This window comes from Anoplopoma fimbria, chromosome 17 (assembly GCF_027596085.1).
Source record: "Anoplopoma fimbria isolate UVic2021 breed Golden Eagle Sablefish chromosome 17, Afim_UVic_2022, whole genome shotgun sequence".
In the NCBI taxonomy this organism is placed as follows: domain Eukaryota; kingdom Metazoa; phylum Chordata; class Actinopteri; order Perciformes; family Anoplopomatidae; genus Anoplopoma; species Anoplopoma fimbria.
In genome coordinates this window covers 9,956,092-9,975,018 of record NC_072465.1, presented here as the reverse complement: position 1 = coordinate 9,975,018, position 18,927 = coordinate 9,956,092, and the positions used below count along the sequence as shown (strand labels likewise).

Here is an 18,927-nt window from a genome sequence, read left to right as displayed (position 1 = left end):
GGAGGAATTGAAAAGGCTGTATGAAATTGTGGACGGAGACTCGTGGGCAAAAGAAGAGAAGGCTCTTTAAACGAATTTTCAAGTTCTCGCGGGATATCTTGGGTTGCCTGGCGACGGGACTCTTATCACCCCAACTAGCTGTTTTAATCAGTCGCGTGTGCTACTTTCTCGCTTTCAAAACTAAAGCTATTGCTAAAACCTTAAAAAATAAACTTTACGCTGAAAAAATGACCACTGTTGTTGCACAGGCTCATTTCATCTTCGGTCTGCGGACAGGTGTGAGTAACAATCTGTGTTTCTTCGATGAGCAAACTGTCGTTTTCCCCAGCGGAAACAGCTGCGTGTGCTACAACACGGTCCAAAGATGTCAGAGGTTCATCCCAGGTAGGTTACAAGATAGTTAAGGGTTACTTAGACATCACTACAATGACGCTTTAAAACTGCTGGAGCCATTTCTTTTGAAGAATTAAAGTACCTTGCTAGCTAATTCTGTTCCCATAAGTGAGCGCCTGTTTAGGTAATGTCATTCATGTGGTATTAGTCCTGTGAAATTCCATTAATTGTTCTAATATCAGTTGTCTGTCATGTCATTGCTGTTGTCTCTACAGGCTCGGAGAAAAGCCTGGGCATGCGCACTCTGGCCATCAGTGCCAACCGGCGCTACCTGGCGGTGTCAGAGTGCGGTGAGAAGGCCACCGTCACGGTGTTCGACCTGCAGCACGAGCAGGGCAGGAAGAGGAAGGTTCTGACCGCGGGAGACATGCACGTGCAAGAGTTTGTTTGCATGGCTTTCTCCCCTGATTCCAAATACCTGATAGGCCAAACGGGTGGCCCGGAGTGGATGCTGATCTTCTGGCTTTGGGAAAAACAGAAAGTCCTGGCAACGCTGAAGACCGGTAACTTAAACAATTCTGTCACCCAGGTAAGTTATCCACGCAGTGTCAGTGCAGCCACAGCTCTGGTAGGTGCAGGCGTGCATTCTCTGAGCACGTTGTACTGTTTCATTTGATGTCCCATCAGGTCAGCTTCAGCCCTTACAACAACACGCAGCTCTGCGTGAGTGGATCTGGTGTGTTCAAGCTGCTGCGTTACTCAGAGGGAGCCCTGAAACAGAGCAGCAACTCAAAGGTAGAGTCCTTCAACTTCCTGTGTCACACCTGGGTGAAGGAGGAGCGGGTGATCGCTGGAACGGACACAGGCCGGCTGCTGGTGTTTGAGTCCGGAGACCTGCGAAGAGAGATCAACGTGGCCTCCAAGGCTGTGCAGGAGCAGTCTGACAGGTCAGATGATGGACTACATCACTGTAATGATGTGTTAACATCACTTAGCCACATATTGATTTATAAAATCCATATGTCACATACAAACAAATGTGCAGGATAGCCCAGATGAGAGTTTAGTCTGAGTAGTCTGAAAGATTACACTGAGTTCATCCTCAACAAATCCTAAAAAACATCAACAATGAATTGATCCTACCAACAAGCAGAGGGGGCGATTCAAAACACGACTTGGACTAAAGTCAGACGTAAAAAAATAAAATAAAAAACATGCAATTTGCAACTTAACTTTGTTCCATTGTTGTCCAAAAACAAGTTAAAACAATAGTGAAACAACAAGGATCACCCAGTGAAGTATTGAACGTTCGTCATGTAATAACAGCTCAGTGCTATCAAGTGAACACAACTTAGCAAACTTCATCCACAGATGAAGGCCTTGAGAAGTAGCTGAAAGCTCTGGGAAATGCTTTTTGTGTCATGCTACAATTTTTTTCTTTTTCTAATAGTATTTTTTTTAATCCCACTAGCAATAAACCCATCAACAGTATTTTTTTTTTACTGTGATTATTGGTATAATGGGGGTGCAGTAGACCTACTGCTAGGTCATTGGTTCTTTTAATTAATATGGTTTTGGTGTATCCCGATGAACTGATTTGTTTGTGTTTGCCCGATATCCATGTTGTTTTCAGTAATTTACTGCACAGGCAAGTGGAGATGAAGAAGATTAAAGAGACCGACAATGACCAAGGTCCTCGCATCACAGCCATTCTGGCCTACTCCAAGGGCTTTGCGTGCTCTTTAGGGCCCGGCACTGTCTGTCTTTTTGAAAAGAACGAGGAGGACGGTTACAGAAGAAGCAGGGAGATACGGGTAAGCATCATGGAGGTAACAGTCGTACTGCAGACTCTGTGTATGTTTTAAAGTGATCCCATGTGTATTGTTATCCATCAGATCCCACCAGATCCATGCAGCAATGAGCTGACCCCGGCTGAATGCCAGGAGATCGACACCATGTGCATCAGTCCGGCAGAGGAGACTCTGGCCATCAGCACAGACAGAGGACAGCTGTACAGCTTCAGCCTCTCCTCTGTGGAGATCAACAAGGTAAAGTCACCTCTACCTGCACCATCACTAACACTGTGGCACTGTGTAAAAAAAACAAAAAAAAACTCAGCCTCCTCATTCATGGTAATGAGGCCACTGCGTTACCGGAGAGCTCTAGCAAAACACAGAGGGTTGTGAGGTAAAAAACTGTGGTAACGCTTTATATTAAGGTCCTTGTAATAAACTTTTCTTATTAGATAATAGGCATCTTATAAGTCCTTATAAGATGCTTATTAACAGTATTATGTGTTAATAAGACTATATAAGTGTTAATGATATCATCACAAACATGCTTATTGTTAGATTATAAGATATTTATAAGCAAACATGTTTACAGTTTAAAGACTGCTTAAAACGTTAATAAATGCCTAGATGAATTTCTAGATGAAACCTTTACTATGCATCTATTATCAGTTAGGTATGTTTTTTGCAGCTACCGGATCTAAAGCTAGAACAAAACATTGTTAGGGTTAATTCATCCTTTATTATGCACTTATTAACTGTTCCTTTATAATAATTAAGCCTTTATTAGTCCCACAATGGGGAAATTATTTCTCTGCATTTAACCCATCCCGGAGGAGCAGTGGGCTGCAATGAAGCGCCCGGGGAGCAACTTGGGGTTAGGTGTCTTGCTCAAGGACACCTCGGCATGTTGCTGGTAGAGGGGTTTGAACCACCAACCTTGTGGTTACGGGACAAGCGCTCTACCTCATGTGCCACAGCCGCAGCTACTGGATCTAAAGCTAGAACAATGCCTTATTAAGGATAATAAATCTTGATTATGCCCTTATTAACAGTTAACCTTGCTTTTCGCAGCTCTGCAATGAGCACTACACGTTGTCAAGGTTGATTGAATGTGAATAAAGAAATACATATATACATATACATCATTTTCATGTAAATGGTAGCCAATCAACTGACACTTATTACAAGGACCTTAATATATAGCATAACCAAAACTTTTGCCTCAATTCAAACTGATGTCACCTGAAAGGCCCTGTGTTGGCCAATTAAATATGTGCAAGTTCACATTCATGGTAGATTAGTCTTTCACATGAACATTGTATTTCGACTGTTTACCTGGCAGTTGTCAATAAGATAAAAGAAGATCAGTAAGATAAAATGTTAGCGGCGTCATCCTTTTCGGAGCTGTATAATAGTACTTTATGCCGCGGTTCTGTCTTGCGGTGGCTGATTAACCATCAATCTCACTCAAACCGGCCTTCCTGGGTCGTATTTCACCAATGCACACTATGGACGTTGAGTTTTTTCAATGAAGGGCTATTTTACAATCAGATTCCTTATTCTTTGCTATGACTAGCTAGTCTCTAATCAGTCATTAGATTAGATGTAGTCATTTAGATTACATTTTGACTCTTTCACACATTTTCTTTCACTTCCTCTACTTTTTCCTTTCCGTAATTACCCTCTGGTTTTTGTCCTTCTCTCTTGTTTCTCTTTAGCCATGCTTGCCTCATGGCTCTGTATATGGCAATGTTGTAAACACTACACCTGCTTTACATCAGCATGTTAGAATTTTCATTACAAACATTACAAGCAGAACGGCTATGATGGTTTTAAGGCTTTATTTCATGCATCAGTTTATCCCTTCTCCTTCTTTCACTGCTTCCTTGGCACATTCTTTCCCCCATGTTTTACACATCAAAGCAACTTCCCCTTGACTTTGGATCCTTAAGTTGACCTTATCAACCTTTGTTTGTAACTCTTTCCATCAGGAGGAACATTTCGAGTTCCTATCGCAGTCCTTCCACTCTAAATCAATCACTGGTTTGTCCGTCTGCATTCGAAAGCCCCTGGTAGCCACCAGCTCTCTGGACCACTCTGTCCGCATCTGGAACTATGAAACAAAGTAAAAGACAAAATCACACCCAAACCCTTTGCTATTTTGTTCATTACAAGTGCTGAATTTACTTAATTTCTCCACACTATCTTTGGCATCTTTATTTTTTAAACATACACTTATAGATTGTATTGATACATGATTTGAGAAAGCGAACTATCGAGCCCAGTATTATGGTAATATTAAGTATTTTTTGCTCAGGACATGCTACTGTGTCCCTCCATTGCTTCTTCTTGTGAAATGTCACTAGAGTGTTGGAGCTGTACAAGGAGTTCCAGGAGGAGGCGCACAGCGTGGCTCTGCATCCCACAGGCCTCTTCATCCTGGTGGGCTTTTCAGACAAACTCAGGCTGATGAACCTGCTCATCGACGACATCCGCACCTTCAAGGAGTTCTGTGTTCGCGGCTGCAGAGAGGTGGGTTACATGTTTGCAGATATCACAGCCACATGATGCACTTTTGAACTCTTACAGCTTTATTTTAATTTTTTCACTTTCTCTCTCTCCACACCTCAGTGTGCTTTCAGCCACGGTGGCCACATGTTTGCTGCCGTCAACGGAAATGTCATCCACATCTACTCCGTCACTTCTTTTGAGAACATCCTCAATCTGAAGGGCCACAATGGGAAGGTGAGTCGGGCAGGAGAGTGTATCGTACAGCATGTACAGTGGGGGAAATAATTATTTGATCCCTTGCCGATTTTGTAAGTTTGCCCACTGACAAAGAAATGAACGATCTATAATTGTTATGGTAGGTTTATTTTAACATTGAGAGACAGAATATCAAAAATAAAATCCAGAAAATCACATTATATAAAAGTTATAAATTGATTTGCATTTGATCGAGTGAAATAAGTATTTGATCCCCTAACAAAACATGACTCAGTACTTGGTGGAGAAACCATTGTTGGCAAGCACAGAGGTCAGACGCTTCTTGTAGTTGGTCACCAGGTTTGCGCACATCTCAGGAGGGATTTTGGTCCACTCCTCTTTGCAGATCTTCTCCAAATCCTGAAGGTTTCGAGGCTGTCGCTTGGCAACTCTAAGCTTCAGCTCCCTCCACAGATTTCCTATGGTATTAAGGTCTGGAGACTGGCTAGACCACTCCATGACCTTAATGTGCTTCTTCTTGAGCCACTCCTTTGTTGCCTTGGCCGTATGTTTGGGACATTGTCGTGCTGGAAGACCCATCCACGACCCATTTTCAGTGTCCTGGCTGAGGTAAGGAGGTTGTCGCCCAAGATTTCACGGTACATGGCCCCGTCCATCCTCCCCTCGATGCGGTGAAGTCGTCCTGTCCCCTTAGCAGAGAAACACCCCCAAAGCATAATGTTTCCACCTCCATGCTTGACGGTGGGGATGGTGTTCTTGGGGTTATAATCAGCATTTCTCTTCCTCCAAACACGGCGAGTTGAGTTGATGCCAAATAGCTCGATTTTGGTCTCATCTGACCACATTACCTTCTCCCAAGCCTTCTCTGAATCATTCAGTTGTTCATTGGCAAACTTCAGACGGGCCTGTACATGTGCCTTCTTGAGCAGGGGGACCTTGCAGGCGCTGCAGGATTTTAATCCATTACGGCGTAGTGTGTTACCAATGGTTTTCTTGGTGACTGTGGTCCCAGCTGTCTTGAGATCATCAACAAGTTCCTCCCGTGTAGTTCTGGGCTGATCCCTAACCTTTCTCATGATCATCGATACCCCACGAGGCGAGATCTTGCGTGGAGCCCCAGACCGAGGGCGATTGATGGTCAATTTGTGTTTCTTCCATTTCCGAATAATCGCACCAACAGTTGTCTCCTTCTCACCAAGCTGCTTTCCGATGGTCTTGTAGCCCATTCCAGCCTTGTGCAGGTCTACAGTCTTTGCCCCGACGTCCTTAGACAGCTCTTTGGTCTTGCCCATGGTGGAGAAGTTGGAATCTGATTGATTGATTCTGTGGACAGGTGTCTTTTATACAGGTAAATGACCTGAGACGGATGTCTTTCATACAGGTAACGAGCTGAGATTCAGAGTACTTTCTTAAAGTGAAAGGACTAATCTAACCGATATGTGGGAGCCAGAATTCTTGCTGGTTGGTAGGGGCTCAAATACTTATTTCACTCGATCAAATGCAAATCAATTTATAACTTTTATATAATGTGATTTTCTGGATTATTTTTTTTATATTCTGTCTCACTGTTAAAATAAACCTACCTTAACAATCATAGATCGTTCATTTCTTTGTCAGTGGGCAAACTTACAAAATCGGCAAGGGATCAAATAATTATTTCCCCCACTGTACGTGGAATGAGTGAGTTCAGAATCAGAAGTGCATTCTTTCTGGATTTTGACTCAGTTTTGTTTTTTGCAACTCCTCAATGTACTTGAAATAGAAATAGAAATAGCAGCTAGGAACAAGGACAAATCCTGGAAAAGTAAAGCTAAAGACTAGACAGCACTGTTATGTACACCCATAGAGTATGTGTGTGTATATAATATTATATAGATATATATAAAAAACACAAATGACCAACAAAAAAAATAGGAATGAAACATCTCTCAAGTGTTTTGTAAGATAAAAGATAAAATATACAAATGCAAAAAAAAAACAAAAAACTTAATACTTATACATAGATGTTTGTGTCCATTATGTACATGTAAAAATAACTATAAACTGTATGTACAGCATTTAGGATTTATATTGAGATTGACGAATGATATGAACATTATTCAACGTTATTGACAGTTTACGACTGATGTTAGTTGGAAAGAAACTGTTCGTATTTTTTTTTACTTATAGTGTTCTGTGACCAAAATCTCCATTCACACTGCATGTGTACCTTTGAAAGGACAGTTTCAAAAGTCAGAGACAGTTGTCATACAGTTTTTGTCAAACAATTATGCAACCCTAACCATGCTTCTCCATAAGGTAATAGTACAGAATACTTTTTTTGCAGGTGCGAGGCATTGAATGGAGCCTGGACGACACCCGGCTGGTGTCGTGCGGGATGGATGGCGCCGTGTACGAGTGGAACACACAGACTGGCAAGCGTGAGTCTGAGAGCGTCCTCAAGTCCTGCAGCTACACAGACGTAGCCTTCTCTTCAGACTGCAAGACCATCCTGGCTGTGGGAACGGACCTCACACTGAAGGAGATCCAAGACTGTCAGGTCAATGAAAGCAAAACACTACTGTTTGTCTTTTGAGTTTCCATCGATTGTACCAGGTGGAATCACAATGAGCTTAATTTATGTTTAGGGAAGTTTTAGCAATTTTTTTCTTAGTTACAGGCATTTTTCAAAAGCTGTTACCAGTATAGTTTGAGAGGTTTTTTTTATAATGTATGGACTCAAGCAGAAAATATAGATAAAGCTGCTTAGCATATGAGCAGAGATAAGACTACTGCCACTACGAGTGATACATCTCACAATACACAAAGTCAATGTAAGCCATTGTTTAAAGCAAAAAATATGATTAAAGCATTTTTCGAATTATATTTCTCTACATTTGGACGTTTATTCTTTGCTTTTTTTCACCCAAAATACAGGATAGTTTTACCTCCTCAACCATCGGAGGAAGTGAAAGTTACTGTTTGCTTGAGGTGCTCACAAAGTAAAAAAAAAAATACAGTATGAAACCTTTGACAAGAGGTAATACGTTGAATTTGCGTCACAAGTCAAAACGTTTGGGAACCATTGGTAATGACTGAATCACTGGCGCCTCAAATAAGCCTCAGACCTTTGCATTTTTTAATTAGCCAATATAAAAAAAATCCTATCCTATGTATTGTTTTCTATCTTTTGCCAACAATGCTGCAACATCACATATAAAGAGGCAAAAAACGGACCAAATTATCCACCTGTGGAAATGTATACATTGCTTTAAAACAGGAAGGAACAAGGAATTTATTATATAACTAATTCAGTTAAAGGCCATCATCCTTCTTCTTGCACATTCCTCTGCACTCAACATAAAATATGTACTCCGCTGTCACTCAAGAAAAGGTGAATCCATTATTGTTTGCCCTCCCAATTGAGTATTTTATTGGATCCACAGGTCCTGAGGGAAGTTCCAGCTGATGAGGTCGCTCACACTGCTGTGGCAGTGTCTCACTCTGGCAGGGTTGTCTTCACCGGGACTTCCAGTGGGACAATCAGAGCCATTAAATACCCGCTGCCTATCCAGAAGGAATGGATCATGTACCAGGCCCACTGTGGCGCCGTCACCAAGGTTGGTCTACAGATTGCTTCAGTGGGCTACACTCTGGCAATGTCTTTATATGGTCAAAGACGGGTTTCAATTTAACCGTTCCCCCACGCAGTGCGTATTTTATCTTTTCTAATTTACTTTAATGAAGAACATTCTCGATCCAGCGTCATGTGATAGATGAAAGGATAACTTCCAACAAAATAAATTCAGTCGTCTAGCCAATAGGGTCAAGAAGGCCACAAGGTCTGCTTTATCTTTTACAGGCCCACTGTATACGATGTTACTGCAAAGAGTACTGTTAATGCAACTGGATCAAAGGGAACTTGTAGTACAACTTTACAAACGTTTCAACAATAATGGATCAATAGTTATGAAGAATTTGTCAAGACCAAAGCATGTGTATCAGTGTACCATGTTTGGCACATATAGATGACAAGTGTAGAAGAATATCATCCAATAAATAACCGTTCATTTCTTCTCCTATACCCTGCTCCCATGATATTTTGACATTGAGGGACTCTTAAGAGAGAAATTTCTTTCACATCTACATAAGAGGATACCTTTTGAAATCCATTTGAATCCCCCTTGAATGTCACCTTTGTCTGATTTGAATACTGGAATATTTTGAGAGGGTGAAACAATCTCTCATGTCAACCATTATAACAAGTCTGTCTAACTGACTTTGACTGTGTGTGTCCTCAGATGGTGGTCACGTTTGACGATCAGTTCCTGCTGACAGTGTCGGAAGATGGCTGCCTGTTGATGTGGAAGGTCATCGACAAGGAGGGCCAAGGACTGAAGAGCAACAGGCAGATCATCCACACTGAAGAGATCCTCGTCACCAAGTCAGACCTGGAGGAGAAGGTCTGTGTCTGTGTGTGTGTGTGTGTGTGTGTGTGTGTGTGTGTGTGTGTGTGTGTGTGTGTGTGTGTGTGTGTGTGTGTGTGTGTGTGTGTGTGTGACTGCATTCGGCCATTTTACTTCCATATGTCTTAGTTATTGATTGTGGGATGAACATGCTGAGATGACGAGTGGATAGTATGTTAGCGTGAGCTTGAAAAACACAGTATTGGTATGAGGTACTTAACCATAGTCAGTAAATTACCTACAGTAGATTGCGGTTGGCACACCCCCAGTTTGGAGAAACAGGAAGGAGTACCAGTAGAGCAGCAAAGCAATGTACTGCTGTGGACGAAGGCAGCAGTAAAACGTATTTTAGCATCCTAAAAAAAATCAATAATAGTTTAAATGTACACTTTATTTAGAATATTTTCACGGCTTTACTTTGCGACTGAGAACTGAAGCGGTTATCTATGCTCTTCTGCTCTCATTTTTAACTCGCAGAAGACAGGAGTTTGTTTGTGTTATTGTGTGACTGGTGTTTTAAAGCTTCAGTTCAAACAGACTAAAAGTCACAAAATAACACAAAAAACTGGTAAAGCAGCATTAGACCAGCAACTTTTGGGGGGACAAATTTGGGAGGATTTGCAGAGCTGTAAAAAATAGCATCTGTAATGTTGTTGTTCTGTAATTCATGTTTTACTGTAAGTCTATGCCACCAATCACAAAGAAATTGGTTAGTAACATATAGGGACATCCAACATAAGTATCCAATCCTATGTTCCTAGTGGCTGTCTGTCTGTGTTGTAGACCCAGAACATGCTGGAGCTAAAGATGCGCCTCGAGGAGCTGCAGATGGAGAACGAGTACCAGCTCCGCCTGAAGGACATGAACTACAATGAGAAGATGAAGGAGCTGTCTGACAAGTTTACCCAGCAAATAGAAACTCTGAACACAATGCAACAGGTCCGCAGGTCACCTACAAGACAGCTCCACTTCAAATATACTCAATACCATTACAGTTTATGGCCAAAATATATACCGGCAACCAACAATGTCTGTATTTCGTTACTATGACTATTAACATTTCTTCATTACTTTCAAGTACTCAATTTCTAAATAATTAAGAATACCATATTGACAACCTATTTGCCTGATTTACATCCCTCTATTCTTTCAATTGTTTAACTTAAAGCTGGAGTAGGCAGTTTATTTTGGGCAAAAATTCCATAATGGCCTTTCAGCATATTGTAATTCATGACCCCAGGTTTTGCTTTCTTTGCAAACTATTTGCCCTTTTAGATAAGATACGGTTATTCAATGCTCTAGCTAGCTACATGTCAGCTAAGTGTTTAGGAGATCGTTGCCAATAGTTTAGCTTTCTGCTAACCATAGCCGTTTGCTGCTGCGAGCTAGCTGCAACAGTGAGTTAACCGCAACCATGAGCCAGCCAAAACCGTGTGCTAGCCTCAACCATGAGCTACCCGCAGCTCTCAGCTAGCTTACAGGCGTGAGTTTGCCACAGCCGTGAGCTAGCGCAGCCGAGAACTAGCTGCAGCCGTGAGCTAGCCACAAGTTGATTAGAACAGCCAATAGGAATGCCCTCTCTCTGAATGACCTGTGATTGGCCAAAGTCTCCCATCATGAGCTAGACACATAGAGCCTGAAAACAGAGCTAAGAGGTGATGCAGAAGTCTACTCTTCTCTCAGAACAGAAAGGATATTATGGACTTTTTGGCAAATGACGGCAAACATAAACTGCCTACCCAAGCTTTAAGACCTTTATTGTGTAGTCATAACATCTTCTGTATCTGTAGGCCATGAAGACAGAGATGGAAAAGCATGCACGCGAGCACCAGGAGAGTTCTGCAGAGGCCACAGTGAAACACTCAAAGGAGCTGAAAGATTTAGGTAAGAAGAGGACAGGATCAGTGTCAGCACAATCCAGGTGACAGTGTAACCTTGTTTCAATCAATCTGTTTGTCAATCACACACAGAGTTATCCTACAGCCAGAAGCTCATTGTGGAGCATGAGAGGTACCAGGATCTTCAGCATAAATATAAAAGAATGCAGGAAGACTATGAGAAGCAGCTGAAGGCTGTAGAGGAGAGCAAAATTCAATCCCTCGAGGAGCTGACACAGCTCTCAGAGGCCAAGCTGCAGGAGAAGACTCAGCTCCTGGTTCAGGTCAGTCAGAAGGAGCAGCTGAGCTTTAGGGACCAGATATTGTCACATGAAGTAGAAGGGACACCACATGAAAACAGTGAAGTTCTTGTGTCCACTTTGATTTTCTCCTACTTTTATTATATGCAGTGTCAAGAGGATGCACAGCAGCAGGCCTGTGAGTTCAAAGAGATCATAAGGCAAGTAAAGGAGGATGAGGAGATGCAGATCCATGACATCCAAATCAAGTATGAGAAGAAATTGCAAACAGAGAAAGAGACCAACACAAATCTGAAAGGAGAAACTGGTCTCATGACACAAAAGGTGGGGGCAGTTCCTGTTATCTGCTTCTTATTGTATCTGCAGAAAAAAAACTTTCATTCTCATCATCTTTTTCTCTGTTTGTCTCTCATGTTGTCATCTACCATTTGTGTTTCTTCTTCCTTTTTGGTGGACATTTTTGTGATCACAGTTCCAGAGTTTGCAGAGACAGATCGATGACAGGTGCACAGATATAAACAAGATGAAGCAGGAGCGTCAGCGGCTGCTGGGGTTGATCCGCTCCCTGGAGAGCGACATCGAGGACCTGAAGCGGCAGATCTCTGGACACGTAAAGACCAACCAGGACAAGGTGGAGTCAACATTTGAGATTCAAATAGATTACCAGCAACGTGTCATATTTATTCAATATTTTTTCTTTATGAAAGTTTTTGTTAAGTCATAATTGATGTTGAAGCTGAAAGGGTTGGTTCAATGCTTTTTATATACTTTTTGCAACAAAAAAAAAGAGATTTTCTGAAATGGTACTGACACATAAACAAGACTTTTTAAAATCTCTTTACATTTATGTTTGAAATCAATGAACAGAAACACAGGAATGGGCGACTGAGTGTAAGAAAGTGGATATAAAAAAATGTGAATTAGACCATAGACCTGCTGTTGGTGAAACATCAGATTTTATATGATTTAATTTGGACTTACATGACTGATTTTAAGTCAAGGGGGAGATAAACAGAAAAAGTTCTTCAACACACATGAAACATTGGGTTTTCCTTGACCTTTCTGAAAATGACAAGTTCTCAGTCTGGAGATTATGTCTGGCTGCAGAGTCATGACAATATTTGATATTGTTCATCATAAAATATTAAGTTGACAAAGAAAAAAGAAATATTCTTCAACTAAATTCCCTTCCCCCATACAGGATCAGACCATCTCCAGCTTGAAGAAGAAGAACCAGGAACTGGAGAAGTTGAAGTTTGTTCTCGATTTCCAGTTGAGCGAGTTGAAGAAACAGACTGAGCCTCAACAAGATGACATCAATGAGAAGAAGGAGCAGATCCATCAGGTCTGTGTGTGTGGGTGTGCAAGTGTGTGTGTGGGTGTGCAAGTGTGTGTGTGGGTGTGCAAGTGTGTGTGTGGGTGTGTTTGTGTGTGCGGCCCTCCCTCGGGGAAAAACGAGAGCAGAGGATATCAGTGGTCATGTAAAATGTTAAGTGCTGCAGATTGGATATAAAGGAAACAGTGTTCCATCATAAGCTGTTGTAGATCACCTCTCTCTGTGGGTAACACACACACACACACACACACACACACACACACACACACACACACACACACACACACTCACGTCAGTTGAGTATGCGCTCCTTCAGTGTGTCCTAGGCCACATCCTGTACACACTGCTAAAAGAATGTGACCATATGCGGCCCAGGCAGACTCCAAATGTGGTCTGAGCAAGGAGATCTCAGCGCATCCTCAATGCGTCTTTGGTGCATTCACACCTGGACTTAGAGCTGTCCACTTTTGATTGGATCACCCAAGATGCATCTTGATGCCAGGTCTAAACAGAGCCTGTGCACAGCCCCTTTCAAACAGAGCTACCGTGAAGAAGTTAGGCCGTTACGCCAGCTTTGCTTTTTGACACTGAACCAAACAAAGGTGGCAGAATGCTGCCCAGTGTGCAACTTCAGATCGCGTGACGTTTAACACAACAGCAGCGGCCTCTAGTGTGTCGTACAACAGGCGTATCGGGCCTTTACCTTTACCTTCATTTACCATCTCTGCCGGTTGATCTCGTCCTCTGTTCAGAGGTTAAGGGGCTCCTGGACCTCATTGCCCCCCAATTGGCTGCCATTCTGCTGCTAACTGCTAATCAGTAGTCGGGGCACACTCAGTACTCAGTACTACACTATACTCACCAGGGACAGGGGCTGTTGCTCTAGCCTGAAAAAAGGGCATCCAGCTACAGCTACAAAGAAAAGGTGTTTCAGTCACTGTTTGAATTATGAAGACCAAGGTTTTGCTCACAGGCCCCTCTGTGTGGAGTTTGCATGATCTCCCCGTGTCAGCGTGGGTTTCTACGGGTTCTCTGGCTTCCGCCCACAGTCCAAAGACATGCAGGTTAGGTTAACTGATGACTCCGTAGGCGTGGATGTGAGCGTGAATGGTCCCTGTGACAGCCCGGCGACCTGTCCAGAGTGTACCATGCCTTCGCCCGATGTCAGCTGGGATCCACTCCAGCAACCCCGCAACCCTGAATAAGTTGTTACAGATAATGGATGGATGGCTGATCAACTAAATAAAGGATTTCATCAAATAAAATAATATTATATAATATTTTTCTGAAATGGGCAAATCTGCATCCAGGAAAACAGATTCACTTGACTTTTTTTCACCACCTGGACCTCTACGCTCTGCTGTTCTCTGCAGTATTGACAACCGTTTTTTCCTGTTCGACAGCTGGAGGAGGAGCTGGTACAAATCGACAAGAGCAACACTCAGCTGAAGCTCACTGTCTCTGATCTGGGGCTCAAAGTGAGGACCAGGGATAAGGAGATGCATAAGGAGATGCTGAAAGTGAGTACATAACTAACACTTGGCCTTTATGCTGCAACAAACTATTAGGATTACATGATGATACATACGTGCTACTTCTCCCACTGTATTACGTTTTAAATAGCTAGTAACAGCTTTTTGATATGACATGTCATATTTTGAGTGTTGTTTCTCTCTCTCTCCAGTCATAAAACTAGTAAGAGGCACATGTGTGGTAGATTCAATTAAACTCTGATAGGTGTTTAACCCACATGTAGGCATGAATTACACTTCCATCCTCCTTTGTGTCTTTGACCTCTTTAAATGTGCAAGTGGCACCTGTTCATGTCAATGATGCAAACATTTTTTTCTTATTATTTATTTATAAAGCCCTGGAATTTAATAGCAGATATAGAAGAATAGAAGATTTCTGGACATTAAAAAGATTCCCACATCTGTTTTCTCCAGGTAATAAAAAAATGTAGTCATAACATTTTGTGGGAATAGTCCCAATTTAATGAGAATAAAATCATAATGTTTCATTAAAAAATCAACCTGCCCTTTAAAAACGAAACTTACAGAAAACACTCGAGCAAAAATCTTTCAGTTTTGTAGCTTATTGTCTTCACAAATATTAACTTCACCACCAATGTTAAAGTGCAGGCTAGATTTCCTTTATCATAAACATTCAAACCAGCGGTTTAACTTCTTGGAGCGCAGAGGAGAGGGCCAGACATTGTGCTGCTGACACTTGTGGCAACTGTAGAGTCGCCTGCAGCTGATCAAATTTTCCTCATGGGTTGTAGAAATCCCGTTAAACATCTAATAAGAAGAAAGAATGGCGAAAGCATCGGGCATGTCCTCTGCAGCGAGCTTTCAGAGGCCGTGGCTCATTGCCTGAGTTTAATTTTGCTGCTGGATCCCGGATAACGTTAGAACAAAACATTTCTTCTCTTCCCTGTAGTCAAAGAGCGATGAGCGGTTCTCGAGAATGCTGGGAGCTGGAGGCCAGGCAATCGGCCCATAACTTCACATTCTCTGAACTGGCACTGGATTAGTTTCATTAAAAAAAGTCATAGTATAGTATGCCATAAAAAGTCATAGTATAGTACGCCATAAAAAGTCATAGTATAGTATGCCATAAAAAGTCATAGTATAGTATGCCATAAAAAGTCATAGTATAGTATGACATAAAAAATAAATAGTATAGTACGCCATAAAAAAGTCATATTATACTATGTCGAAAAAGATCGTAAAAACTAATTGTATAGTAAAAATGTCATAATATATAGTCATAGATGTTTTATCTAGACATAAAAAGTCACAGTATAGTATGTCAAAATAAGTTTGAAAAAATCCATAGTAAGGTATCTGATGTAGTAATGTATGTTGAAAAAAGTCACAGTATAGTATGCCAAAAAGTAATAGAATAATATATCAAAAAATATCTTAAAAAGGCATAGCATAGTACGTCTGAAAAGGTTTTAAGTATAGTGTGCCGATAAAAGACATAGTATAGTATGTCCAAATAAGTTAAAAAAAAACATAGTATAGTATGTCCAAATAAGTTAAAAAAACATAGTATAGTATGTCGAAAAAAATAGTGAAAAAGTCATAGTATATATAGCATGTCGATTTAAAAAAAAAGTCATAGTATTATATGTCGATAAAAGTAAAAACAATTCATATTGTAGTATGTCGAAAAATATTGTAAAAAGTTACAGTATAGTATGTTGAATAAGAAAAAAAATGTCATATTAATGTTTGTTGAAAAAGTCATACTATAGTATGCTGAAAAAAGTAAAAAAAAGTCCCAGTATAGCATGCCGACAAAAATCATAGTATAGTATGTCCAAAAGCTCGTCAAGAAGTCATAGTACGGTATGTCCAAAAAGCAAAAAAAAAATATAGTAAGGTATGCCGGAAAAAAAAAGTAATAGTATAGTATGTCGAAAAATAACTCTTAAATAGTCATGTTATAGTTGGTTGAAAAAGCCAAGGTGTAGCATGTCAAAAAAGTTATTATATAGTATGTTGAAAAAAGTCCCCCAAAAATATCATAGTATAGTATTGCGAAAAAAAGTTAAAAATAATAAGAATAGTATGTTGGAAAAAGTAATAAAAAAAGTCAGAGTATAGCATGACTTTAAATAAAGTCATACTATAGTATGATGAAAAAGGTTATAGTGTAGCAGGTTGAAAACACTATTATAGTACGTCAAAAATAATATAAAATATTTAAAAAGGTCATAGTATAGTATGTCAAAAAATATAAAAAGTCTTAGTATAGTAGTTTGAATTAAGTAATAAAAGCCATATTAGAACACTACCTATCAAGCACTGCTCTAGTTTTCCAAATGGGATTAAAAGCATTCATGTTTTCTTATCAATGAGTCTTAGTTTCAGTTTCACTCTTCAGTTTCAATTCTTTTAGCTACCTCATTCAAAGTTGGAAAGAAAAACAGGATTTAAGTTACAATGAAAGATTATTTTTCACCTGTTCTTAAATCACCAGAAATTTTCCCTCACTAGCCTATAAGATATATGTGAACGAATACATTGTGAACCTTTGACACATTTTGTTTGGCCAGGTGCAAGATCTGGAGGCACATCTTCAGCGGCTCAAGTCAGAGCTTCATAACTGTGTTAGCTTCATCCAGGAGCCCAGGAAACTGAAGGAGAGTGTGCAGATGATCTATGCCCGCTACGTACCGCCGACAGAGGGGGTGAGTGCTTCCTATAGAGTAGTAGATCCCTTATGAGCTGACTGGATACTGAGGGTTCATCACGCCAACAAGAAACACTGTATGAGAGGGTTTAATAATTCCTGTCTTATTGGAACTTGTAATTTACGCACTAAGAAACACAGAGGGAATGCAAACCATGTGCGTGTGCTGTTTCTAGGTGAAGAAAAGCAGTGTTGACGAAGATATTCAGAGGGCGTTCTGTCGCCAACGTGATTACCAGGAGAAGACTGTTAACGGTCTCAAGACGAGGCTGGCCAAATCTACTGAGGAGCATGAGAAAGTCTATGTCAAGGTCATGAAGGTACATCATAAAACAGAACAGTGCACGGACAATTCCTCCGACCAATCAGAGTAGTCCTATGAATTCTTATTGGAATCATTGAAACAATGTGTCTTATCATATTGATTAATCTACCTCCTGTGTGTTCTTCGCTGAACACATGATGTTGTAACAGTGATCGTCCTCTACTCCACAGGAGAAAGGAGCTCTGATTACTGAGATCAACGAGCTGCGCAAGGAGCTGTACTTGGCGAGGGCTCAGGTCAAAGATTACACGGCTCAGCTGGCAGTTCTGAAGAAGTCCAACAAGACACGGCCCAAACCGGAGGAGGGGCCTCAATAGGAGCCCGGACACAAAGGGGAACAACTAAGAAATCACAAACAACTAGAGCAAGAAGACTGAAGAGAACAACACACCTCGTCCACAAGGAGGCGTGGCAGCACTGCAGCGGACCTCCTCCCTCAACCATCAACCACCAACACACGACTTTGTTTGCATTTGTTGAGCACTAAAGGATTCTTCTGCATTAAGGAACTCATTCACCGACACACACAGATACTGCAAAATGAGTTAATTACAAAAATACTAGTTTGTCTTAAATTTAGTACAAACTTTCTGGGATGCTTTTGAAGTGATTTTTTTTTTTCCAACAAGAAACCAAAACTCCTTGTTCGACCACATATTCCCCATAAAGACATTACAATAGTATTAAATATGTTTGTATCAAACCATTGTTCTTGTTAATTCACAACTGGACCTCCGCCAGTGTTTCTGAGGATTCAGTTAAGTTAGTTAGACACAGAAAGACATAAACCTCTCTAACAAATCCAGACTGATCCAGTGCTAATGGCCGTGGTCATCATGAACATATTTATGTAACTACATCAAAAGCATTTTTGCTGACCATTTTTGAATGCATGCTTTTAGAGCTTTAGATGTTTGCAACCATTTGCCTTCATTCCAGGTTTTCTGAAATAGTATGTTTAAATATGTAAATGAGTAAATGAGAATAAATTCTTGGTATATTTTGTTGACATATTAGTCAAAGGTTTTCACAGAGGGAATTATGGATATCTGTATTTATCACTCCATAGATACTGTCAACAGCCATAAAAAAAAAAAAAAATGATTACCCATGTTTTTAGTAATAAAAATGTATTAATCAGGCTATTAATGTTTAATGAACAAAATCCTTCAGAATATAGAGCGGACTGAAACTGTAAAGTTTGGTGTCTCCAAGTTATACTGAAGTGGAGATTTCTGCCTTAAAGTCTGAGAAAAAACTCATTTAGAGAAACAGCCTTTAAAGATGTTTTCTGACATGTTGAATTAATATGCAAATGTGACATTATCTAAGGGAGCCGAATATATTGGATTTTTAAACAAACTAATTAAAACAGAAAAACAATGAGCGGTACAAACCTCCTGAACGATGAACACTCTACAAATCTACATAAACTAGCAGAATTTGACTACAATGATGACGACAATGGTGGTGAAGACAACAACTCCCATGATTCCACGTTTTGAATCCTAGCAGCAGAAAGTGACATATGGTGTGTTACTGCATTTAATAATTTAATAGTATTTATGGTACTTTATGATTATATTATTATATAGTATTATTATACTAATGATTTAGGATCTCTT

The 18,927-nt window shown here is 40.5% G+C and overlaps 1 protein-coding gene across 1 annotated transcript; it reads left to right on the top strand.

Annotated features, from left to right (window-relative positions):
• Positions 1 to 227: 227 nt before the first annotated feature.
• On the top strand, positions 228 to 18,285 carry cfap57 (cilia and flagella associated protein 57). The gene is made up of 21 exons (XM_054617399.1): positions 228 to 384; positions 609 to 922; positions 1,021 to 1,280; positions 1,967 to 2,147; positions 2,229 to 2,381; positions 4,118 to 4,251; positions 4,493 to 4,658; positions 4,758 to 4,871; positions 7,180 to 7,392; positions 8,279 to 8,452; positions 9,134 to 9,295; positions 10,082 to 10,237; positions 11,089 to 11,182; positions 11,269 to 11,459; positions 11,586 to 11,759; positions 11,908 to 12,066; positions 12,637 to 12,780; positions 14,175 to 14,291; positions 16,841 to 16,975; positions 17,154 to 17,297; positions 17,473 to 18,285. The coding sequence occupies exons 1-21, from the start codon at positions 228 to 230 to the stop codon at positions 17,617 to 17,619; spliced, it is 3,489 nt and encodes a 1,162-aa protein (XP_054473374.1). The 3' UTR covers positions 17,620 to 18,285.
• Positions 18,286 to 18,927: the final 642 nt, after the last annotated feature.

Bases quoted from the DNA above. Each gene is read 5' to 3' on its own strand.
- cfap57 (XM_054617399.1), top strand. From the start codon at position 228: ATGACCACTGTTGTTGCACAGGCTCATTTCATCTTCGGTCTGCGGACA. The intron at 7,393-8,278 runs GTCAATGAAAGC...TTGGATCCACAG, and splicing joins AGGAGATCCAAGACTGTCAG to GTCCTGAGGGAAGTTCCAGC. The intron at 12,067-12,636 runs GTGGAGTCAACA...TCCCCCATACAG, and splicing joins TAAAGACCAACCAGGACAAG to GATCAGACCATCTCCAGCTT.